Source organism: Eleginops maclovinus, chromosome 11, assembly GCF_036324505.1.
Source record: "Eleginops maclovinus isolate JMC-PN-2008 ecotype Puerto Natales chromosome 11, JC_Emac_rtc_rv5, whole genome shotgun sequence".
NCBI classification, from domain to species: Eukaryota; Metazoa; Chordata; class Actinopteri; order Perciformes; family Eleginopidae; genus Eleginops; species Eleginops maclovinus.
This window is the reverse complement of record NC_086359.1, coordinates 13702495-13729050: the sequence shown is the minus strand read 5'-3', so window position 1 is coordinate 13729050 and position 26556 is coordinate 13702495. Positions and strand designations below refer to the sequence as shown.

The following is a 26556-nucleotide window of genomic DNA, read 5'->3' as shown; positions in this document are numbered from 1 at the left end:
TAGAAGAATCAATATCAACCAGCGTTTGTCTCCTGTTCTGCTTATCATATTTTCAGATGGTTATTTGATCTTAATTAATAATATTGTGATTTATTTTATTTAATTCACTTTTTTTCTGGCTTTTCAACCTACAGCATGTGATCCCACAGTATATTTTCTTATTTATAACTGTAGTTATTTCAAATGATGGAAGCTTAACTTAATGAGATTCAATGTGAGAGGGTAAAAAAAACCAAAAACCTTTATTTCCTTGAGTAAAAGTAAAACATTGACCACACCGCTTATGTGATTGTGTTCTCATCAAGTCGTGTAATCATCTTCAATAACAGAATATACAGTCTTGTTAAATGGGTGTATGTTGTGTAGGTAAATGATGAATGGTTAACTCTCTACGCTACAGCTCAATGCAGTGTTCAGCAGATGTCGAGGCTGCTCTGTTTTGCTGAGCTTTGAATTAGGCCCTTAACTGATGAGCCTGTTGTTTTGCAAATGAATCGTAATGTTTCTGAATGACCCACTACGTCATTCCTTTGAGTGAGTCTGGCAGCTTTTTGTGTGTGTGTGTGTGTGTGTGTGTGTGTGTGTGTGTGTGTGTGTGTGTGTGTGTGTGTGTGTGTGTGTGTGTGTGTGTGCTGGTGGTCTGCCTCTAGTGTAGAATGTGTGTGTGTGAGCCAACCAAACAGGAAAGCTGAGACTGTTGGACAGTGGTCTGCAGTTTTCTTTCTTTACTGCTGGTCATCATTACCATTTAGACATGGTTAAAAAATAGCTTGTACTGTGGCCAAACACCAAGATTTTGTTTAAGCTGTTGACCAGGCAATGGTTCAAATCTAACATAATTGCTTCTGATAGTCGTGAAATCCCCCTCTCATAGCATAACTCTTTAAAAATGTGGATTTCTTCCTCAATCTGGACCTCCTATATAGTTTATGTCTCACCAGTACCTGAAACACAGACTGTATTCTGTGTTAATGCACACTGTTTAGGTGTCATGATACTGGCCCCAGCTGGGGTTTCACGTTTTGACAGATCAGTTAATATCCACAGAAGTCATACAAAAATATCGATCTCATATCCCTAGAAGAGATTTGATTTCTGCTGTTTTTGTAATAGTTTCTTATACCTATGGGCAACAGCTGATATTCTTTTGGGGCGTCTTTCCCTGTCAGTGATTCTGCCATTACACTCCTAACATTTTATAAGAAATTCTCAAACTCAGAAGTCCAAAGTATTTTTTTTATTCATATAATCTTTCTATATCTATATCTCATCTCGTATTGTTTCATGATTTCTTTAGACTCCTACCTGTTTAGTATTACTCTTATGCACTGTTGGTCACATCTCGGTTGTCCCATGTTTTTGTCATCATCTCAGGGGTTGTGTGTGTGTGTGTGTGTGTGTGTGTGTGTGTGTGTGTGTGTGTGTGTGTGTGTGTGTGTGTGTGTGTGTGTGTGTGTGTGTGTGTGTGTGTGTGTCTGTGTGTCTGTGTGTCTGTGTGTCTGTGTGTCTGTGTGTGTGGCCTTAGTTTCTGTGCTGGCTGTCACAGTTTATTGCCCCCGGCACTGCAGCTGTCACTGGTCCGGGGCGGAACCTGTTCTCCCCTCTGCAACAGCTTGTTTCTGCAGGGAAAGAAGGGGAGAAATATCATCACCTGCTGAAATCTAGCTCAGACACAGCTCCAGTGCATTCCAGGAAAAGATTACTTATTTGAAAAAAAGAAACACATCATAGCTCATCCAACTAAATGTCTATTTAAGATGAATCAATGTTTTTGTCAAAGGTTAAGCGAACTGCAGTGCTGTGGGGTTTACTACAACTGTGACACTTTGTATGGACTTATATGGAGTATTTTTTTTGTTGAACGTTTTCAAATAAATCTCCACGCTTCAACCATGCGTTCAAGATCTGAACACACACGCGTGTTTGACAAGTTTGTGAAACTTTTAATCCACTTTTTCAGATTAAAGATTAGGCCACACAGTGGTTTTAGAGCTTTGTCATATTTCCACTGTGAGTCACCAGCTGATGTATCAGACCTCAGTTTAGTCAGGGCAACAGCATTATTGGATGGCTACATGCTCACTTATGAGTTTTGCTTTTGTGGGAATGCAGTAGGTTGGAGAAAGTGAACGGTAAAATAATTTGAAGTGATTTATATATTATGTTTTAGTCCACACATACACAGTAGTCCAAAAAGTCTGCACACAGTAGTTTTTCTTCTGCTCTTTATCAATAGCAAACTGTATTTCTCTTTTGTGTATCTCACAAGACCTGTACCACACACACACACACACACACACACACACACACACACACACACACACACACACCGTGGGAGACAGGCTTGGCAGGCTTTGTGGCGCTCTGACAGGGACCGTGTGTCTCGCCTCAGTGGAGTGTGGAGAGATCTGTCAGAGTCGGGCCGACCTCCAGGCTGAGGGCTCTGAGAGAGAATCTGAGCCCAGCAGACTGCATTTCTCCCTGGGAACTCTTAAATCCATGCCTGGGTGTTCATTTTCTGGCAGTTCTGCTATATATATTCATTCATACTCTTTGTGCTGCAGAACCAGTTGTTAATATTTCAAGATATATGATACTTGTTTCTCAAAGATTACCGAACAACACTAAATGCCTGGGGTGTGAAAGTATTTGGGGTATTTTAAATGGTTGACCTGGGCTAGTTGCACATGTGTTAGCAAACATCTCCCACTCTGAAGTGTCGTTGACAGATGACAGTAACTACTCCAGATATATAAATGCTTTCTGCAGCTGACCTCAATACAGATAGAGAACAGAACCCATTGAATAAGACTGGAATACAAACAAGCAATACACACAAGCTGTATGTAGTATTACTATTGCGTCAAAGCTAATGTACGAACTATTCTGTCACTAGTAACCACTTCCCTTCACATTAACTACTTATCCAAATTAAGTGGGTAAAAAAAAAAGGTTTTTATCATTGTTTCCATCATCAGATCACATTCTGAAGAATGAAGAATTCTTTCATCTTAGCATTAAATCAAGTGGCTGAGTTTGTGAAAGCAGTGCCTGTGCCCGTGTGAAACAGAGATTAAGGATATGATGAGAAGAAAGTTTGCTTCTTTTTTGGGGCCCAGGGAAAGGAAAGGCCAAGAGAAAGAAAGGACTAAAGGAAATTGTGATGATTAGAAGGGGGAAGAAAACAGGAAAGCAGGAAATAAGAGCAAAAAGGGAGCACAGGAAAAAAAAAAAAACAGGAAGGAGAATATGAATAAATGAAAGTCAATGGAAGGGAAAGGGCTCAAAGAAAAAAGAGTAAAATGGAAGGGTTGGGGTCAACTAAAAGAGTAGAAAGGGGAGGGACATTTTTAAAATGGCACCATGTGTAATAAGAAGCAGCAAAGAGTTAAGAGAATGTATTCTTTGGGAGGCATGTGGATGGGAAAGACAAATGGAAAATAAATACAGAAAGGAGGAGAGAAATGCCTGCAGAGTAAGAAGCTGTAAGCCAAAGGGAGTTATTGATAGACAGTGCGAGAACGTAACCAGAGAGGAGACGGGAGAGTGAAAGTTGGCCTTCTCCCAGCTCAGCACGTTTCCATAATTAAAACACGCCGCTCCTCCAGTTCTTAAACAATGCTGAGTCGCCACTTTGAGCATGCCAAAGAGAGCGAGACGTGTTCGCAGGCCGGTCTGTTTATCAGGGATCACCGCACACAGTGATCGAGCTTCTGCCTCACACACTTAGACAGAACAAGGGAAACACAGAGACGTGCGTAATTATAGTACGAGTAAACACAGACACTCACAGCAGGAGGCCGTTTTCAAAGATGTGGAAAGAAATGTCTCACATTGTCAAACTCTTTCTTTTATTCCTACACAGGGAGTGTACTAGAGTAGTGTTTCGATTACATCATGTTGTGCCCTGTGCAAGTACATTATAATGGACTCTTTGTGAAAGAATGTCAGCCCCGGAGCAGCAACAGTCAGTCATTTACAGATAAGATGATTCTCAGAAAATGCAAAGGGTATTAAATCAAAGATTGATTTGTCTTTGACTCACTTATCATTTTTACAAGCGAAACATTGCCATGTTCAAGCTTTTATAATGTCAGACTTTCAGCTTCTCTTTGTCATATCAGATAGTAAAACAAGATGTCATCATGAGCTTTATGAAATTTTGAATAGCATTTTTATTTTATTTTTACTGCTCAGTGGATTAATAGTTAACCATTAACAAATGTCCTTATAATGAATACAGTCATTATTTGCATCCCAACCAACTTTAGGTTTTATTTCTGCCTGTGTTTTGGACAAAAGCTATGTGTTGGTACACATCTATGAGGTCATACAACGTTGTCTCTAAAGAAAGACAAAATAAAGGTTGTGAACTGCTTTTAAAATGTATTTAGACACTGGAGGCAATATATTTTTTAAAAGTGTATCTCCAAAACTGTGTTAAATGTAATGTCTCCGACCGTTTTATAGAAGATTACAGTTCTATCTCAATGTGACCAAACTAGGGCCTTTGAAGTCAATTAGTAGAGTCATTGTTTGCAGCCCAACAAACATTAGGTTTTTATTTCTGTTGTGCCTGTGGTTTAGGACCCAAGCTATAACTGGCTTTTAGGTTTTAAAATATGATTATAAATCTCCATGTGATGGATACACAGCAGACCGGGCCACATGTTCTCACCGCGGCATCAGCTGCTCTCCTCCTGCTCACCACAGGACCAAACTGACGACGGGGGAATAAACCTGTGAGGCTGCACACACAGACTCACATTGTGCAACAACTAATAACTGTTGGTAGCGATGCTTGTAACTTCTCTCAGGCATGCAAGCTCAAATGTTTGTGTTTGGTTTCATTTGGCTAGTAAATATCAAACTGCTAACAGAAGGGCGTTGGAATGTATATAAATGTATAAGCTTTCAGCATCTACTCTAAAGGTTATATGTGTTTTGGCAATCAAAGTTAGTCTTTAAAGTCCTTGCAGATTGTGTACAGTAAAGTTGAGGTGTGAACCATGAAGGCTTATCTAGCTACAGTGTGTTCTTTAGTGGTAGGGCTTACACCACAAACTGTTTGTTCAACTGAACTGCTCTAATACCAACAGAGCCATGTCATATGTTTGGCAACAAATCCAAAGTGTCTGGTGACAAATCATACATAGTTATCTTTCTTACGTGAAGATAAACGTTTGTGGAATCACTTAAACCAATTTTAAAAGGTCTTACAATACTGGAGGCAATGTTTTTCTGAAAGTTTATCTCCAAAACATCCTAAAATGTTTACTCTCCAACAGTTTTATAAAAGATTACAGCCCTTCTCAATGTGAGAAAGTTGGGGATTTCCCCATTTAGTCGATAAGAAGAACCGCTTTGGTGTTGAACTAAATGTCTTTATTGGTCATTTTGAAATAGTTCCTGCTGAATGACTATTTCCAAGAAATGTAGGAGCATATCTCAGTTTAAGACAATAACTTAAATGGTGCTTTCATGTGATACTGTATGTAGAAACCTTTGGGGAAATATTTTCCTCAGCTCCATTACTTTGACCCAGTTTGTACTACCCCTGCTTGCCTGTTTTATCATGTTATGCAGCATGTTGACTATTCTCTCAGATCCAGATAAATACATGGGACAGGGGTGAGAAATCTTCAGAGTTAGTCGGGCAACCACTGTGTCAACTCGTGGTCTTATCAATTCAACGGGCCGTAACTTCATAATAAACCTTCAGTGTTTGACATCAAGTTCCAGCTCTCCCTTGTTCTCCTTGTGTTTTGACTCCATGGCTTTCTCTAGTCAAGGACAGTCCTACAGATATGATCTCTTTTGATTGATTATTTGCTAGTTTAATGTGTGTATGACTTGTTGATTTTAATTAACACCCATTGACCCTACAGATTTTTTGCTTTAGTGTATATGCCCCAATATTGAGCCAATAATATGCTTTTGGTAAAACAATTTGTAAAAGTGGCAAAATCATAACATCCAGGGTGTCTATTAAATGCTGATGTTTAAATGTAGAGCCAATCCTTTATTTAGCTAGTACATTTGTACTGTGAGCACATTGTATGAACCCATGGTTTCCTTTTGAAATTAATAATAGGACATTTCAATTGTTATAAGGCCAATTAGTATACACAATTGGTTGCTGCACAATGCTGGGGTTCATCTGTGGGTGGGCAGATGTGATTGACTACATCTGTTGCCCCTGTCAGAGTGTGTTTCTTTGTTTCTGTGCCTTTCGTTTGTTTCTGTTTTAATGTTTTCTTTGTGTGTGTGTTCTCTCTCTGCAGTTTTGGCAAGCAACTGGGGGGCAGACGAGGCTGTGAATGCATCACTTTGGAGCCGTCAGAAATGATTGTGGTGAGTGGAGGGACGTCTCTCTCTCTCTCTCTCTCTCTCTCTCTCTCTCTCTCTCTCTCTCTCTCTCTCTCTCTCTCTCTCTCTCTCTCTCTTTTAGGCCCTTTGTTTCTCTCCCAAGCACCTCCCTTATTATCCTTCCTCATCTCCCATCTCTTTAATATTATTCCTGTTTTTCCATCTTTATTTGATGTCTGTATCACCTTTTTCTCTCCTGTGCTGTCCCCTTTTTTCTCCCTCTCTTTCATCTCCCTCCCTACTCCTCTCCATCTCCCCCACCTCTGTTCTCCCCCTCTGTGACACCCCCCTTTTCTGTATGCACGGTAGACCTTGTCTACATATTCAAATGAGCTTCATTGGCTGCTATCTTCCCAAACCATACGCCTTTTGAAAATGAAGATTATTGAAAATTGTTCAAGCCCAGGCAATCTAAACAATTACATCTAATTAAATGTATGGAAAATGTGTATACAGGCCCGAAAATATATACATTCAATTACATGTTCAAAATTAAATGTAAACAACAAAAAACAAGATATTTCTTCATTTTAAGTTCATCTGTTTTTGATGGGGATGTAATGATAATGTTTATGAATTATACTAATCATTTATTCACTGCTACCTATCAGGTAATGGGTTAAAACACCAGCTGTTACAGAGAGTGTTGCATTATGGGTTGTTTGTAGCCTTGATGTTACTAGGCCAGCAAGTCTCCGTTTAGAAATGGGAATCTCAGTTTATTAAACAACATCAATTATTCTTACATTTCTCATAATCTAATGGTAGCTTTTGCATTTTACATCTATTTTATCAGCAAAAGTTGGGAAGTAATGTTTAACATGTTCCTGTTACAGTGTAGTTTTGAAGAACATTATCACTTTGCACATTGTTATAAAAAAAAAACAGTTCCTTCAATTTTTGAGAAATCTAAAAGTACTCTTCCCACATGCCATATCTGCATGAGCAATTATAGTGTGTTTCGGTGCGCCTCCACAAGGCTGCAGTGCTGACAAAGTCCCTGTCCTCTATCTAAGTGTCCTCCCTTTTCCTTCGCTCTTCTGAGTGTCCGTGTCTCAGGGACTACAGGGATCAGACGGTTTAAGTCAGGATAATCAGAAACATTTTCTTTAATAAAAAGCTGCAGGCAGCATCATTTCCATTGATGTTATTACACAGAGAACAGAGTTGACCTTGTGGCCCTCTGCGTGTTACCTGTCCTTTATCAGTGACCTTTAAGAGTGGGGTCAAAGGACTCTTAAGACATTACAGGAAACCCCCTGTAAGTGTTTGCACATATATTTAAGAGAAGCCATCCTCTGAGCTTGCTATTGCTATGACTGCACTGACTTACATAACTGTCATTACTGTCGCCAGGGGAACAGTGATGAAACCTTATCATTCTTAGACAGGCGCTCTGTCACTTTAAACTGAGGCAATAATGTGCAAGATTTTCATTTAAAATGAATGTCAGTTTTACCTCTTCCTGTCACTTCTTGTTACAACACAATGATTATACCTCTTTCACTCTGAGAGTTTTCATTTGAAGTGCTTCAGGCTGTCTTTTACTCCGAAAATGTCCCTGTTTTACACAAAGCCATTTATTCTGTAAGACAAATTAGCATCTTGTGTAGAACATTTTGTACCACTGAAGGTATTGTCAGTATAGCTCATATACTCAGTTATGTTATATCTACACAATTGGTGTTTTTCAAAGTTAAAACATCAAAAAGTATGACATTGTGGGAAATCCCCTTTTATGCCAAAGATTAAAAACAATATGTTTTTATGTCACAGTGGGTGTCGCTTTGTCAATTTTAGATTGTGTTTGTCGTACAGACTGAATAAACCCAATTAATAGAAATTATTTTGCTCTAGATTTGCTGTACTATAGGCTCCTTTAAACAGAGCAGGCTAGCTGTTTCCCCCCGTTTACAGTCTTTGTGCTAAGCTAAGTTAGCCAGCTGCTGGCAGTATATTCATAATTTTGTATAGAGATTTTGGAAGCTAATTCCCTAAAATGTCAAACTTGTACCTTCTTTTTGTTTTTTGATTATCTCAATACACTCATCATATTCTTTTATTGAGTCATTATCAAGCAAAGAAACTCACCTATGTTCCAAGAAAGAAGGAAAGGGGGGCAGTAAGTTACTGTAGCAGTTGCATAAAAGGGCATTTGTATCCTACAAGGAAAGAAAAGGAACTCTGGAAAAAAAGGAAAGTAAATAAGTTACATTCTACCCTCATCAGCCAATGACTCTTTCTGTCTGATCAGAGAGTTCCAGGAAACAAAGAGCTAATTTAACCAAACTCAGGAATTCCCCTTAGCTCATTGCATAATTACAACATCTAAAGGATGGGTGATAAATGATAATTGATAACCAAGCAGTGACAAATCTAAAACTAGTACAGAGTCATTGTGTTTCCTGTTGTTGCTTGACTGGGGAGACATGCAAAAGTAGAAAGGGAAAGTCTATATTTGCTTAGATATCAATAAACATACATGTCATCGCTTTCTCACTAAGCAAATGAATTCCATACTGAGGTCAAAGGATCTTTTAGGCTTGTGTTTGATCTGTCCGCATCTCAGGACTGCAAACTCCACCCAATACTTTCAGGGACATCAGAACATACATTTCTTGGAAAATGCTTGCAATGAAAAAGTGTTTTAATAGGGTTGGAGCTGCCCTTTCATCAAATCACTTAATCCTTAACTTCCCCTGTTGGTCCATTCAGAGGCTATTGCGACAGTAATAGGTAGAGATGGTACTGACAATCTCCCAGGTAGTATTTAGTGATACTTTGTGAATGTGAATTTAGGTTTTTCAAATTTAAACAGTTTCCTCGGGAATAAAGGATACAATGATTTTGAATAACGAAATGACACATTTGTTGCTGAGGGAATAGGTTTGAATTAATTGTGCCTGGTTTTGGATCTAAGCCATTCCAGTGTGTGTGTCGTCCTTGAAAAGATGATGATGGTGATTTAGAGAAGACAAAGTGGATCAGCTGATCAGAGCTTTAGTGAGAACATGAAGGTGTTTTCTGGGTCTGGGTCTTCAGATATGGTTGGTCTGTTCCCAGGTGTTTTCGTTTTAGTCTGAACCAGCAAATGAGATTATGTACAGGGTTATTGTTGTTGTATATATCCAAACAGCTGCTTGTGTTGTCTATTTTTAACAGTCTGTGGTGTATGGATCTGGAGTGTCAAGACTCAGTCAATAAATGCGTATATTATGCTACAGCTGCCACATTATTGTATTATTATTAAGGATTATCCCAAAAAGTTGCACAATCATTTAAAAAGAAGAGAATGACATTTAAAAAAGTTCGCGAAGGACTGGCACAGTCTTATGAATGTGCAATGTTCAAATAGACGATGGAGATACACAGATACCACACTCTGTGTCATCAGCTGTGGAGGGTGATGAGAAATGCAATAGTAATACTGATAATAATACAAACATAAGTATTTGTAATTGGGTTATCACTACTTCATCTACAGTTAGTCAGAAAAAAAGGAAAGTGTTCTCAGCAGTTTCTGGCTTTAAAAGCAGGCAGGACTTCTAATGTCTTATCATGCTAATGGTCAATTCAGGTCAACAGATTCACATGGTCATGTTTTTATTTTTTCAAAGCTAAAAAAACGATTTCACCTAGCATAATCATTCATCACGTTCTGCTTGTGTCCATAAGATGGGGTTGATGCAAGCAGAACGTTATTGGGTATCAATTTGCAATATAAAATCCGAGTCATGACTGATGTGAAAAGTAATTGCCAAACATTTACACAGTGAATGACAGTTTTGGAGTCTGCTGCCAGTTGAATCCTCCCTGAGAAAATCCTTCTGACGCACAGTAGCGTGTGAGGTTGCAAGCAGCAGCGGATTGTGTGAATAAACAGGAGAAAATCTGGGTGGTCAGCCTGAATCGTAAACGTTATACTGACAAAAACACAGAAGCACATCTTTGACCAAATCAAAAAAGAGCACACTATGGAACTGGATTATGGATGTTATATGAGGACATAACAAGACAAAGATATTGAGAACATGTACTTGCTTGCACACACACATGCTAACACACTTTTTCAGATGAATGCCTAAACACACAAGAGCAGAGGGACTGTGGGCACACTGTATTGCAGTCAATCAGCTAATTAGGGCCATGGGAATAGTATAGGCAGTGTAATTTGTGGCTATCGTCATGACTCTGGTCACAGGATGGACAGGGGTGGTATTCACATGCTGAATGGGCGGGGCTGTTTTTGAGTCTGTGTGTGTGTTTGGTGGGAAGGCAGGGGAATGAAAGAAAGTAAGAAAGTGGGAAGAAGGGAGTAAGAAATGAATGAATCGAGCAAAAATGAGTTGCCCAAAGAGGGTGATGCACACAGGAATGCAAACCATCAGATAGATGAGAGGAATGTAAACTGACTGATGAGTAGATGGGAAGTTAGTCACACACACATTGCAATGGACACAGGAAACAGGAAATATGGGCAAATTATGGCTGTGACAGTCAGTCAGAATCATAAGGCAAGGCTCCTCAATGGCTGGCAGTACTGTGGCGGTCACGGGGTAAATGGGGTTTCCATTCAGTCAAGAAGCCAGAGCTGGAGAGGCACACACACAGTGAGACAAAAAGATGGCTATATGGTGACAGGATAGACATGAAAGTTTGGTACATTTCTTACCTTGCCCCCTAGAATTTCCTGTGGTCTCTTGAGGTTTCTTAAAAAGAAGTAAGATGACATGTTTTGCCTTCAAAAAGGGACACAACGATACCAAGACTTTCCTTTAACAACAGTTACTTGGTATTTTATAGCTGAACTAGTCTGTTTGAGAGTCCATTCCAGCTAAACTACCCACAATGCAATGATTATTCTGTTGTTACAGCAGACCTTCCTCACACATGGTTGTTTTTCTGTTCGTTCGACCCATGGCAGTTATCGAGCCCCATTTCAACAGTGACAGAACATCTTTCAGTCCATCCCTTGTCATGTTTCACGTTTAAAGCCGCTCGATGTGCAAGAGTGTTCTCTATCAAACTGCTCTGTGATGTTTGCCTTTGAGATATAACAACACCTTTTTTAGGTATAGGTGTCATTGTATGTGTTTCATGAAGGAAAACAGGAAGATAGACAGCATACATTTTCAGCTTCTACCATCATCTCAACATATGCACTCTAACACAGTAGCTAGATGATCATGGGTCTGAAAGGCCACAGAGAATACACATGACTAACCCGAGGTCTTGGGGGGGAGGGGGGGAACAAACAATATTCATTTATACAATCCCTGTCATGGTATTCAAAAAGTAGAGGGAATTCTTAGTATTTCTAACCAAGCACTTTACCACAAAAAGAAAATCTATTTGAAAGATGTCATTGCAAAACTTCTGCTAAGCTTTTTGATATTTCATAACTTATACCTATAGAAATAGGCTCTATTGTGTTCAACTTTTGTGTTTGGCATTTTTTGTGTAAAGTAACACCTTTTCTTTTACTAAATCCATGATAAGCACGTTGTCATTTGTGAATGCATTGCAGGATTGTGAAAGAAATTTAGATCCAGTCAATCTGTTTTATTCTGGTTATGCACAGGCAGGACATGAATAAATGCATGAGCACTTGGTGTGCTAATTGTTGCAGTGTAGCCTGTAGCAAGTAAAGCTCCAAGCACATTATGTAACGAGACACAGTTGCAAATTAGTAGGGTAGTAAGAGAGAAGTGAAATGATAAGATAAGGAGCTGGAAAGTGAAGACAAGTAACAGAAAGAGACAGAAAGACACCACCACATGGACCCCGTTTATTTATTTTCTCTTTTGGCCTGTCATAGTGTCAGCATACCGCCAGAAAGCTTGACGATCTGAAAGGCTGAACAACAAACAGAAACATGGAGCACACTTGTTGAAAGGCGCTGAATTATCAAATCAATACTGTGGGTGATGAGCTGAACAGAACGCCGCCAACCCTTAAGCGAGAAGAGGTAACTTTAGGCTGACACTTGGGTAACTTTGTAGATTAATTACAAGTTGTGGTCTCAACCAACAAAGAAAATATTTTTGAAATAAGTCAACTGATGTAATTAAAGTTGTACAACTTGAGGCAGTGTTGGTTAGGGCTAACATCTTGACTTGAAACTGTGGAGTTAGAAAGGAATGAAAGGGTTGCAGGCAACATTAGCCGCTGCTAGCATAACAAACCTGAATATCTAACCGAACTGATGGTGGTTGAGCTGCATTATGGGTAATGTAGGCACGGAGTTTTGACAAGGTAGAGGAAAGTGAGACTAGGCGACTTAAATATTTCAGCTGCACCTGTTAATATTCATTGTTTCAGTGTCAAAAAAGACAAAACGTGTTTTTTTTTAAAGAAAACAACATTAAAGGTTTCCATAGATTGGAAAACTGTATTTACCTTGGTATAGATGAATAAGGAGACTACGGTACATTGAACTGACATACCCTGAACCTCAAACCCCATTGTTTCCTCCTTCAAGTGCAAATCATGAATATGCATATCACAGTAAAAACAGTAAAACGTGCAAATTACAACAATCCCTGTGTGTTACGTCACACACGGTAGTCCAGCACCAACATTTGCGTACACCAGCTGCTGGAAACACTCACGCTAGGATTTACCACTCCGTAACGTTGCTCTCCAATCTCCGACCAACTAGCTGTTCTTCAAATTCATCGGTTTCCTCCTTCGATAAAGGCTCAAATATATAAGGTTGGATCCCAATAGCCTCCATGGTTCATCTCTCACAGTTTCGCAAACTTCATTTATTCTGTGGACTCTGAGGCAGCCATAGATTGCTCCTTGCAAACCAGCCAATCAGAGCAGAGCTCCTCGTAATTATTTAAATGAGCCCCCAAATAAGGCAATTCAGCTTGTTTCATTCAAGGACCAAATCATAGGGTTGTAAATGGGCCTGTAAAACCGCATCTGGACCTTTTTGGGATCAACCAAAGCTGTTTTACTTTCTTTGTAGACATCAGAGAACAATTTAAAATACCAGATAGATGCATTCTATGGCCACTTTAAAGAAAAGGACATAACTTGGAGCTTTAGAGTTGGGATATCTGTTTTTTTGCAGAGTTTTTATGCTCAATCAAGCACAAAACTATTATTTAAACATTCAAATATAATGCATTCAGCTGTAAGAAAGAAAAACACCCTTAAATATATAAGAGCCATGTTAAAGCAAGATAAATCATCACAAGGTTGGGTAGCATATTTCGAATTTCCTAAAACACTTTGTCATTACATACATAACGATGCTGTTGACTCACTTAGCATTATGCAATAGAGAGAGAAAACAAATTCCTACCGCAACAACGGACCAACACAAAGAGCCTATGGGGAATGAATTGTATGGCCGGAATCTGTGTTCTTTGCTGTTTTTTTTCTGCCTGGGAGGATATTTGTGTATTTACGGTTTCCTGAGGGAAACTGTGGGCTCAGTGTTTCTCTGTTCGCGTGTCTCAGAGAGAGAGAGAGAGGGAGGAAGGGCAAACATGTGAGTAAGTCTGTCAGTATGCAACGTGTTGAGCAGCTGAACTCTGTCTTGAACTCTACAGCTCTCAGAAGAAGACAACTCACGCTGAAGTTTGTTCATTTCATTTGTTTTTTTCCCTTTCTTTGGTCGTGGATGCTAGCCTCAAAGGATTATTTGTCAAGGGATCCCTCAGGATTTTAGACCTTTTTTTTAATTTGGACACAACCGTTCTATTCATCTTTTGTCTTGTAGCGTTTCCCTGCTGTTTTTTGTTTCTCCCCTCCCGTGGTATTTCCTGCTTTTATGTGTTATTCTGATACCGTGCTTGCGTCCGGATGAGTGTGCTCCGCTGGCACCGGCTCTCTGCGCTCTGGAAGAACTGGATGTTCAACCAGGAGCCAGCAGAAGAGCAGGGCCAGATCTCAGAAGTTTCAGGAAATGAAGCAGAGCCAGGGGGAAAGGAAGGGAACAAACACAAGGATCACAGCTCCTTTCAAAACTTAACGGAACTTAAAACCCAAAACTTGGATTATAACAACCAGAAAACAGAAATCGAGAATCAGACGTTGGAATTTAATAATCAAAACTCCATTCTTAAGATCCCAAAGCCTGATCTATTGCAAAGGAGCATCTCTGAGCTGTGCTCTCAGGTCTCAAGCTGTAAAGATCAGTCCTCCAGGTGTCTCCAGCAGGCACATGAAGGTTGTGGATGCGAATCCCGCAGAAGCTACTATTCTGAGGAGGCTGTTGACTGTGTATTGCAGGTGGATAACGGCAGTGAGGGGGACGACGGTTTTCTACAAAGAGAAGGATCCCAACGGAGGTCCAGACGGCGCTTTAGGAGAGTGAATCCGAGGGGAGAGCGAGAAGTCATCACAGACGGCCAAGAACCTGCCGGCTACAACACGGTAAGAGTGAAAACAAGTAGAACTTCAGGGTTTTTTGCCAGTGCTTTTTTCTTTTACAGAGTTACTCTTTATGTCACTTGACAAAATTATTTAGTTCTGGCCATAAAAAACTGAATATATTTCAATAGTAAGAAGCTGTATCTTCATGTACAATATTAGTAGAATTTGTTGATCTCCAAAAGTCAGATTTTCATTTCCCTGCTGACATCTGTACTCATTAGTACTTTCATTCTTAGCAGTGGCAGATGACACAGGTTGGGAAATGTCCTCCTGCAACTCTTGCTAGTGCTTAATACCAGACGTTGGTCTACACATGCAAATGTCTATTTTGTCTGACAAAGTTCTGTGACTTCTGTTAGATAAAAACAATTAAATTAAAATCAATTTTGCTATTTATTTTATTTCCCAGTGGTACAAAACATTCTTGTCAATATCTCTGAGCGTGTGTGTGTGTGTGTGTGTGTGTGTGTGTGTTTCTTTGTGTGTCTCTTTGTGTGTGTCTATGTGTGGAGTTTCCCTCCATCTGATGGAATCACTGGAGCCAGCTGTGTGTCAGTTACAGTTTTGACTAATCACTAAAAACCACACTTTGCCACACACACAGACACACACACACACACACGCGCACACACACACACACACACTTGCACGCACGCACACACACACACAGCCCCCCTTCCCAGTTCACACAAAGCTCCCCTAGCTGTTAAAAAGGCGTTTAAAGTAGAGCTTTAAGTGTCCTCTGCCGACCCTACTATATGTGGATCTCTAGCTTCTCAGTCATTATTCCACTATTTAAAAAAAAACAGTTTTTGCCTTCAGCATAGCCCAATCTTACCCCATTATGTTGTGACTGTTTTTTTTTATGTGAAGGCTAACTGTTCTGGTGTGCTGGCACTGCACAAAGAAGGACAACACAAGTGGGAAATTGTGAACATCCTGAAAAAAAGATAATTATATTAGTCCTGCTTTTCAGCATTCCAGAGACCACACTTCCATGTCATGTATGGTACGCTGTTAAGTGACTGACTGGAGCCCTTGACAGGCCAACTTTTCTTTCATTAAATATAAATAAAGATGAGAATAATAGTATTTGCTAGACTTCTTACTTTCACTACACGCAGACAGTTTGCATACTCTCAGTATGACTGTTTCTTTCTCTTCCTTCTTCATGTTTTGTCTTCAGGATTATGTCAACAACCAGGTTGGACAAATTATCAAAAGCTCCATGCTTGTGTAGTATTCAAACCGTTGAGGGTTTTTAAAAAAAACATGTTGACATGGCTGGCATACGTGTGTGTGTTTGTGTGGGGTCAATGAGTGTGTGAGTAACTGGTACACCTGTTGTTTAAACAGAGGCAGTGCTGGGAAAAGTGGGTATATTTGGGGCTGCCACACACATTGCAGTCACTGCTGTCTACCGGCACTGTGGGTGGCAAATAGGAAGGGGGCTAATTGTGAAATAAACAGATGCATGCTGGGAACAACAACGGACTGGATAACAAATGGAGGGAAAGGCCCTTGAGTTTGACATTTAAACCTGACAGGACAAAGACAGGTTTGAGATAACTCTCGAAGGCGCCATATTTAGGCTTACGTCACATTTAAGTCAGAACATTAATAGCTAATATATTTGATTGGGAACATACTTGCTAATAGTCAGAGCTTTCTTTGCACGTTCATACAGAAAATAGACGACTACAGTTAGGTTTTTCCCAATTATAATCACCCAGCACTGAAATAAACTTGTAGTAAATTATGTGACTTTCAAAAATAGTGTCTACTTGTCAATAATCATACTTTGAATATATGCTGTGATGATTGCTATCCATTGTTATTCCAACAGGTCAGAAAACTGAATAGGGAGGCAAAAACATATAAAACAAGCCTGTCAAAAGACACTGAGTGGTATGGGTTTGGCCCATTTCTGAGGATATAATGGCAATGGGTGGATGATACACTGGCTACACATGTGTATTTACACACACACACACACACACACACACACACACACACACACACACACACACACACACACACACACACACACACACACACACACACTCATTGAGAAGTGTTTTTCTTGCAGTGGATCAGAGGATGTTGTTTGGAGGCCTTATTGAACCATAATAACATCAGTAATCCATTACCACCAGTGTCTGGAGTCCCTCTCTCTCTCGTAATGGCTCAGTCTGCAGTGAATGAAAGTTCCTGCAGCTATGAATTAAAAAGAGTCCTACAGATGGTGCAGGGGTTAGGGGGAAAATGTAGCATGTCATGAATCTTGTGCAGCTTCTGTCTACAAATCACATCAATGAAAAGGCCCATTAGGTTTATTTTTCTCATTGTTTCAGAAGTCACAATAGATAAACTGCTGATTAGATTAAGTTGGCATAGTTGAATAAGCTGTATTTTATTATTTTGTATTACTCAGGCGACTCAGGTTGCAATTGATTCCCATTGATCCAGAAAACCTGATTCCTCTTACAGCAAGGCAGGAGACAAAAGATCATGTGCATTCTCTCACTGCCATGACAGACCATTGGGATTCACTCATGACTCAGACTGATAACACACACACACACACACTGACACACATATACACACTGCACAGAAGCAGACATATGCACACAGAGAAAAGTCACTTCATTAAGTCATCCGATGCCTTGCTGGGTTTCTGTCTCACTGTCTCTCTCACTGGACAAACCCAGAGAGATGGATGAACCCATCATGTCATTTACCTCGAAAGAAAAACCTTCTCGAAGGGATTTTACACCAGACCACTCCACTCCAAGCCAGGATCATTAATTTAACATGATGCAGGGTCAGACATCTGCACAGGATAGTTCAGTTAGCGCAAAAGCGTTTTCCAAGGCTGTCTGACTGAACCAAGCTAAATCTTACATTATTTTCGACTAAGTACGTCTATAGCAATATTGTGAAGGTGTTACAGATTGGACAATGAATGCTTTCATTACATATTTACACATCTATAGTAAAGTAGTCACGAGTAATGTGGAAAAAATAACAAAGTGGGTTAAAACATATAATAGAAAAGCTTCAAGTCTGGTTAATTTAGAACATTATATTATTTTTCTGTAATGCAGCCTTATAAAACTAGGTAAAGACAAAACCAAGAATATTACAAATATAAGATGATATCCAGTACCATATCACAATATCTATTTGATATGGAATTATTGCCCAGCTTTTATCCAACTGGGGAGTCTAATTCATCTGTATTTTAGACAAGCTAGTCGCACACAATGCGAATATACTGCCGACTGAGCTGTTAAAACGCAATATATTTATACGGTTTCCTTTGTTGCTGTGTGACGTCCTAGATTGGTCTTGAACATGCTTTTGGAAACGTGCAGAGCGTGAAGCACCTTCCTCTCGTCTGATTTGAGGCAATTGAGTGTCGATGCACACCGGAAACATCTCGTCTTTTGCAACGTCTGTGGTTAGCAGACTTCCTTTGACATGTGCCTTAAGACTGACATCTGATTCGTTTTTTTCCCTCCAAACACTTCAGCATTTACCTCTCTGGCTAACCTGGGACACACACAAGTTAAGTGTGAGAAAACCTGCTTTAATAATGTAAAGCATCAGCCACCTGTGAAAAAAATACAACTTCCTTCAGGTAGAGGAGGTGAAAGCTACTACAGGCAACATTTCTAAAATGACACTCTCTTGATCTTTACTGTTGACAGCCCCTGCTTGCCTAAAATACTGTAGGTAGGTGATATGTTTCTGATTGTTAATCTCTGCACACAGGAAGCAGCAAATCACAGCTAACCCCTAAACTGTAGTGAGAACAAGTCCCAGACAGCTAGGCTTAGCCATTGATGGATTAATATCCTTAGAAATGTGACATTATTTTCTTAGCTCCCAACAGTCAATAAGAGAGTTTAGGAAATAGGGGTGCTGTGTGCTGTCAAATTGTCACTTGTTTGATAGTTGACTGCTTTAAAGTTGACTCTATGGGCAGACAGTAGTAGGGTTTCAAGCCACAATATTTAAGATAGTTGTTTCTATTTAGATAACTGTCTTTCTATAGCCCCCTGATGTACAGAATTACAGTGGCTTACATAGAAGCAAATGAATGCCCGCAAAGTAAAGTTACACTGCAAGAAAGTAGTCATAGTTGTATGTACTATTTTCAATAGCTTATGTTAGATATTATTGGTATTACGTTTGTTAGCATCACTGCTACAAGAGAAAACAACTAAAGTGGAGGTAATCTGCTCAGGAATGCCATGTCAATGGATCAGGTTGGTTAGATTGTTTCTACAGTTATATCAAAGAAGTATCCAAATCCAAAAGGGTCTACTTTTAATTCAAGTATGTTGTTGTGGTTGTTGTTGTACTACCTACTCTTGAATGTAGTACCTGCTGAAGCTTTAACACTTTTATTTACTTGGTTTGCAAAGTCATTGTTACTCTTACCTCATGAAATACCAGTTTATTTCGGCGGTCATTAGCAGTGACTTACCCTGATGATGCCGTCTTTGGTGGTATCATATTAGCTCAATTTGATGAGCTTGTGCCCGTCATGCAGTGACATTACTCAAGTTACCCTAACGTCACTGCTTGCAATCAGGTTAAATCTAAGGTTGCGTTCATCATTTTGTGGGCAAGCCATAGGTGTGACTCATACCAATGCTTTGTCATAACACAGTTAACCTGATGTGGAGAGTAATGGAAAATTGATTCTCCATCTTCCTTCAACGTCCCATCTGGTTTGAAGGTCATCTGCATGGGCTGATGGGAAGATGCACTTGGTATCAGCAAATACTGTTACATCTGACCTGGCCTCAAAATTGTTACAAAAGGCCGGTTAAAGTTGTCTGGGAACGTTGTGCTCCAGCAACTCTGATGTTTTGTTAAAAAAGAAAGTACATTTCCTGTGCTGATTTTGTTGGAAGGAGCTCATTGGTGTTGGTCAGTTTTATAGAGTTTTGCTTGGCATTGAGTGACGATGAAGTTTTTAAAATTCCAGTAATATTCTTGGCTTCATTTTCATGGTTATTAGTATGTACAGTGGGGCAAAAAAGTATTTAGTCAGCCACCAATTGTGCAAGTTCTCCCATTTAAAAAGATGAGAGAGGCCTGTAATTTTTATCATAGGTACACTTCAACTATGAGAGACAGAATGAGAAAAAAAAAATCCAGGAAATCACATTGTAGGATTTTTAAAGAATTAATTATAAATTCCTCGGTAAAATAAGTATTTGGTCACCTACAAACAAGCAAGATTTCTGGCTCTCACAGACCTGTAACTTCTTCTTTAAGAGGTTCCTCTGTCCTCCACTCGTTACCTGTATTAATGGCACCTTTTTGAACTCGTTATCAGTATAAAAGACACCTGTCCACAACCTCAAACAGTCATACTCCAAACTCCACTATGGCCAAGACCAAAGAGCTGTCAAAGGAGACCAGAGACAAAATTGTAGACCTGCACCAGGCTGGGAAAACTGAATCTGCAATAGGTAAGCAGCTTGGTGTGAAGAAATCAACTGTGGGAGCAATTATTAGAAAATGGAAGACATACAAGACCACTGCTAATCTCCCTTGATCTGGGGCTCCACGCAAGATCTCACCCCGTGGGGTCAAAATGATCACAAGAACGGTGAGCAAAAATCCCAGAACCACACGGGGGGACCTAGTGAAGGACCTGCAGAGAGCTGGGACCAAAGTAACAGAGGCTACCATCAGTAACACACTACGCCGCCAGGGACTTAAATCCTGCAGTTCCAGACGTGTCCCCCTGCTTAGGCCAGTACATGTCCAGGCCCGTCTGAAGTTTGCTAGAGGGCATTTGGATGATCCAGAAGAGGATTGGGAGAATGTCATATGGTCAGATGAAACCAAAATAGAACTTTTTGGTAAAAACTCAACTCGTCGTGTTTGGAGGAGAAAGAATGCAGAGTTGCATCCAAAGAACACCATACCTACTGTGAAGCATGGGGGTGGAAACATCATGCTTTGGGGCTGTTTTTCTGCAAAGGGACCAGGACGACTGATCCGTGTAAAGGAAAGAATGAATGGGGTCATGTATCGTGAGATTTTGAGTGAAAACCTCCTTCCATCAGCAAGGGCACTGAAGATGAAGCGTGGCTGGGTCTTTCAGCATGACCATGATCCCAAACACACCGCCAGGGCAACGAAGGAGTGGCTTCGTAAGAAGCATTTCAAGGTCCTGGAGTGGCCTAGCCAGTCTCCAGATCTCAACCCCATAGAAAATCTTTGGAGGGAGTTGAAAGTCTGTGTTGCCCAGCGACAGCCCCAAAACATCACTGCTTTAGAGGAGATCTGCATGGAGGAATGGGCCAAAATACCAGCAACAGTGTGTGGAAACCTTGTGAAGACTTACAGAAAACGTTTGACCTCTGTCATTGCCAACAAAGGGTATATAACAAAGTATTGAGATGAACTTTTGTTATTGACCAAATACTTATGTTCCACAATAATTTGAAAATAAATTCTTTAAAAATCCTACAATGTGATTTTCTGGATTTTCTTTTCTCATTCTGTCTCTCATAGTTGAGGTATACCTATGATAACAATTACAGGCCTCTCTCATCTTTTTAAATGGGAGAACTTGCACAATTGGTGGCTGACTAAATACTTTTTTGCCCCACTGTATGTGAGTGTAACACTTTGGAAAATCTACATTTCTCACTGTTTGGGTGTGTCTGGTGTTTTAATACTTTTACAAATATTTTATAAGCCTCGTATTTGGATGCACATACATACAGTTTGTAGGTTTCTAACTATGTCGGTCTTGATGTTTTTTTCTTTGGACTCTGCTGAGATTCAGTATTCTGGGCTGCTTTTGTTGTAAAGCCCCTTGCTGCTTTAATGCACCCAGTCTGTTCCTGAGCTCATCTGGACTCATTCTTTCAGAATGCAGACAGGGTCAGCTGAACCCCAAGGGCCTCTAGCCAGCTCTGCCACTGCAGACCAGCCAGGGGCCCCAGGGAGAGCCATGGATCCAGCAAGAAGGGGGGAGGAAATAATAGGAAAGGCCATGAGAATAAAATACTGAATAATTGTACTAAGGTGCAACTTTAAGAAGGGCTGCATTATTTTCTCTATAATTATTTCCCTTATTGTTTTATTGGGTATTCAACCATGAAAACTATTCTCTTTGGGTTTATTAATTAAATTATGATGTGTAAATGTTGTCAATATCTCAGTATCCAATGAAGAATCAATTAATAAAGTTGATGTTTTAATGAAGGAATTTCTAAAGGGGTGGACAGTTCTTACAGTCTTAAGGATAATGCTGTTATGGTCTAAATAGTGAGTTGTGAAAGATGCCATTTAATTGTTCATAAACATCTAGTTTTTTCTTTATTGCAACCACTTATTTTACGCTTTATAAGACTATGTTATGAGTCTGTTTGTTTCTTATTTTCATCTCATTGTGCATTGACATCCCTCCCTTTTTATGAAATGGTCAAAAAACGACAGCCTTTTGATCCATGTGATGGGTATTTTTAGAAAAACTCCTCTGTAGAAAGAAATTAAGCAAAAATGTGGCTTGTCTGGGATGTAAAAGTTTGGGCTAGAAGCACAAGGTGACTGCTTTTTGTCAACAAGTTAAACATTTTACACAATCCTAAAGGACTTGCAAAGGAAGACCCATCTGGTGACTCAAAAGCTAAAGAATGGAAAATCATGACTTGGCATTGCCATTTTATTTTTGATCTAGATTTCCTTTCACCCTTTCCTGTTTTTTTTTCTTTTTACTGTCTGATGTCTAGTGAAGCACCGATGTCGTGAGAACAACCTTTTAAAAATCCAGAGGAGAGGAAGGAAGGACAGAAAGTGAAAATAAAAGTAACTAGGAGAGAGACCGATGAGAGACTGTAAGGCAAAGTTAACAATTACATAAAATGCAACATATAAGTTATTGAAATTACTTTTTGAAAATGGGGAAGACAGACAGCAGTGGAAGAGTGATAAGGAATCAAGTATTAAGAGAAGAACAATGTATAGGCCCAAGGGCCTGTAAAGGACCAATGGGGTTGAGAGAGGAACAAGGGAGGGTGAAATGAAGACAGGAAGATGATGGGGGTTGACAGGTAATGAAAAAAGTGGGTGGGGGTGCTGCAGGAGGGGAGTTGAGGCGCTGGGATGGAGGGCAGAAAGGTGAAGGTTGTGGGGAGGTCAGATGGGTATTTAATGGGAGGCAGGAAGGATGGGGTGAGAGAAAGGCAAGGTCGGGAGGGGTTAAGGGAGAAGAGCGAAGAAGGTAGATCGCAGGATGAGGTGGGGGGAATGGATCTACCTAGGGTTAATTGAACTTGAAAGTGACACATGACATTATTTAACCCGCTCGGACTACCAGTGAGGGAGTATAGAGTACCTCAAGACAAACTGATACACACTTTAGAGCTTAATTCCTTATGTGTCGCCTGTTTCTGTGACAAAATTAATCTAATAATGTAGTTCTGATTGTTATTATTCATCCTCACAATACACATGTTGTTGCTTGTGTGAGAAAGGTTGTACGGCTATAATTCAATTCAAATAGCTTTATTAGTATGACCATAATGACATACAGTGTTGCCAAAGCTTTGTTCAATTGCAACATCTATACATACATATACATTTGAGATGTGCTGTTAAGTTCATAATGAACAAATGAAAGAATAGCGTGTTTACTTTACAAGGAAAACACATGCTTTTTGAACATGATATATAAAATGTATTAAAAAAACACTTAACAATATAAATATAAAGGTGAGTTATTGTTTAGTGTGTAGGATAATGCAGCTAGTCAATGTATATAACACATTAATAATAGAATAGTATAAAAAAAAGTCAAATAACTCATAAGAGGGTCAAAGGGAAGCTGTAGAAATCAATGGATTACATCAAGAGCAGAACATAAAGTACAAATAAATAAAGAAAAGATTTAGATTAGATAACTGCCTACAAAACCCCCAAACATCAACATATTTGTTATCCTACCAGCTGCTCTGCTAGAACGATCATGTGCAAATCCATCACTTGTTTACTCAAATTACTCAACGCACTCTTGGACCGATGCCTTCAAACAACCAACTGACCCAGAGCTGCTCCAGCTTTCTGCATACATCGTGCATGCACAAAGAACATTGAACAGAATATTTTAAACACCTTCTGAAGGATCTGGCCTTGGTTATAAAAGGTGACATGCAGGGACACTTTTGGTCTTACATTTTGTTTTAAAAATAGGCTTTTGAAAGCTGCGGACATCCTGATGTGTGTGTGTAGAGTACATTACGCTGGGCAGCACAGTGTACAGCGGGGCACTATCTGTGGCTGTTATTGCTGCTAATTTTAGGCATTACATCAGCCTCACTAAGAAGACAACCTTGTTGAACTCCCTCTATTTATTCCACTCTACTTCTTCCTTCCTTCCTCCCAACCTTCTCCTACCTCTGTCCCTTCTCTTCCCTTCATCTTACCTGTTCTCTCTGTTCGATAACATTTTTATTTCCTTTTGAAGTATACACACATAAGGACACTGTGCAAAACCATGACCCAAAGGTTTTAAAATACAATCACAATGTTCTCCATAATTTCAAAATGTTCCCTTACCTAAAAGGCTCCTATCTGGAGATCAGCAACAGTGGGAATTGATGGCTGTTGTGCACCAAAAAATAACAACAGCAACAACCTACATCCTGTAGAAGAACAAAGCCTTTACTCTTCCTCCCATACCTCGCATTGAACTTGTGAAATCCTGCTGTCAGCCCGTTTCTTACCCCCTTCCTTCTGTTTGTTTAAATGTTTCATCCACGTGTCTGCTCATGTCAGTTATCTTGTCTTGCACCCTCATCTCTGACTCTGTTCTATACTTCACTCTCAGTATGATTTTCTCTGCTGCTGACCCTCTGTGTTGTTTTTTCCTCTTTATTTGTCTTATCTAGTGAAGGAAGATAGAAATGAATGTATCATGTGTCATGTGTTTATCCGTCTTGTGAGACGCCACTTATCAAGTTTTTGAGGATGTGCGCAAAAATGACGTACCTCACTCTGTCATTCTGAGAGCATCAGCTGAGGTAAATGATCGTCATCACATTGCAGACTGTGATTGTTATATATTTGAGATAAATATGTTGGTCTCCTTTGCAGTTATGACGATGTTTCTTTTGAACCCTTATCACTCCTTGTTTTATGTTCTTTTGGAATTAAATCTTCCCCTGGCTCTCTGCAGTCGGAAAGGGAAGGGCTGTTTTAAATAGCAGGAATTCCTGTCGTGTCCTTCAGACACACACGCACACATGCACACACATTCACACACACACACACACACACATTCACACACACACACACACACACACACACACACACACACACACACACACACACACACACACACACACACACACACACATACACATACACACACACACACAATGCTGTAAGTCCACTTTTTCCAAGCATGTGAGGGTATTGAAATTTGCGCACAGGGTTCCAGGGGGGCAATTGCCCCAGCAGCAGGCCCAGTGACATACAGAGACAGGACCCTCTCAGTGAACACACACACATTCACACACACAGACACACAGGATGCGGTGTGAACGTCTAGTCAGATCAAACTGTCTGATGTGTGTGAGACTGTCTGACGGCTTGCCATTGGACAGGTCACATTTCATGTCTGTTGGTGCCTGTCTGAATGTGTCATTATTGCAAAAACATTGACAATTTTCATAAATTTTCTTACGTTTTTAAATCTTTTTTTCCTTTCCTTTTTTCTTTTCCAACTTTGATTTTTGCTTTTTAATTTTCCTGACTTCCTCGCCTTTTTTCTCTCTTTCTTTTCCATTATCGCTTCACTGAACCTGCCACATGCACACACAATCTCAGACCCACTGTTTCAGGAAGTGTTTCCTGTGTGACGTGTATCCTGCTCCCAGACTGATCGCACGTCATCACATACAGAGTTAGTATGTAAACTTTCCTCGGACACTCGTAAGAAGACAAGGGTGTCTTTACTTTTCTGTTTTGATTTCAACAGAGACGTTTGACTCCTCTAAACTTTCATGTTCTAATACTGTTCATTATGAGTCTAAAACCTAATGTTTTCTCGTGACAGTTTTGACTTTAACTTCCTCTCAAATAGAAATTAATTTAGAGTGTGTGTCTAAACTGCTACAAGACTTCTTTGTGTGGAGATATGTTCCTTATCTGGTAGTTATTAATGTCACACTGACTCCTGCTGTCTTCTCTTTTGTCTCTTTATCTTTTCTCTGTTTGGATTTTGTCTTCATATGTAATCTTCATGCTCTTTGTCTGAAGTAATGTATTCTATCTGAGCTATTTTTCTTTCACATACCCATCAGGTAGCCTAATCTTTAGCCTGTTAGACATTTAACCTTTTTTTGTTGATTTTAGTTCTGTAGCAATGTCCTAGTGCTCAATATGTGTTTCCTAATGAGTGCAGGACTTTGTTAATAAGAGGAGGTACATTTTTTAAAGTATTTATACATTCTTAATTTGAATGTGGATGGGCTGATTAATTTGTAGGAAAACAAAGCATTCACTCATATGAAGAAAGTTTGGGCTTCTAACTCGATTAATTGTTATTAATAAATCAGTGTTTCTGCTTGTTGCTCTGTAAATATTTCATCGTAACATTTGATTAATGTTAAAACCAGCAGATTATCTAAAGACAGCGGGGTGGCTGAACTAAAGAAACCTCGAATTTTGACTAGTGATTTTCTTTTTGCCATAGTTAGCCTGTTTTTTGGAAAGCAAAAAGCAGCAGCAGCTCTGTGTGCATGTTTATTAAGG

General features: G+C 39.7%; 1 protein-coding gene across 5 annotated transcripts in view; it reads left to right on the top strand.

The window, feature by feature from the left end:
- rapgef6 (Rap guanine nucleotide exchange factor (GEF) 6) overlaps positions 1-26556 on the top strand; it is a 136381-nt gene that overhangs the window by 42222 nt on the left and 67603 nt on the right. For 3 of the 5 annotated variants that reach the window (XM_063894934.1, XM_063894933.1, XM_063894935.1), the window contains 2 exons: positions 6285-6354; positions 14617-14760. In XM_063894934.1, coding sequence (XP_063751004.1) covers positions 6285-6354; positions 14617-14760 — 214 coding nt within the window. Of the gene's footprint in view, positions 1-6284; positions 6355-13863; positions 14761-26556 lie in introns of those variants that run through there. The other 2 variants (XM_063894931.1, XM_063894932.1) reach the window with 2 other exon arrangements.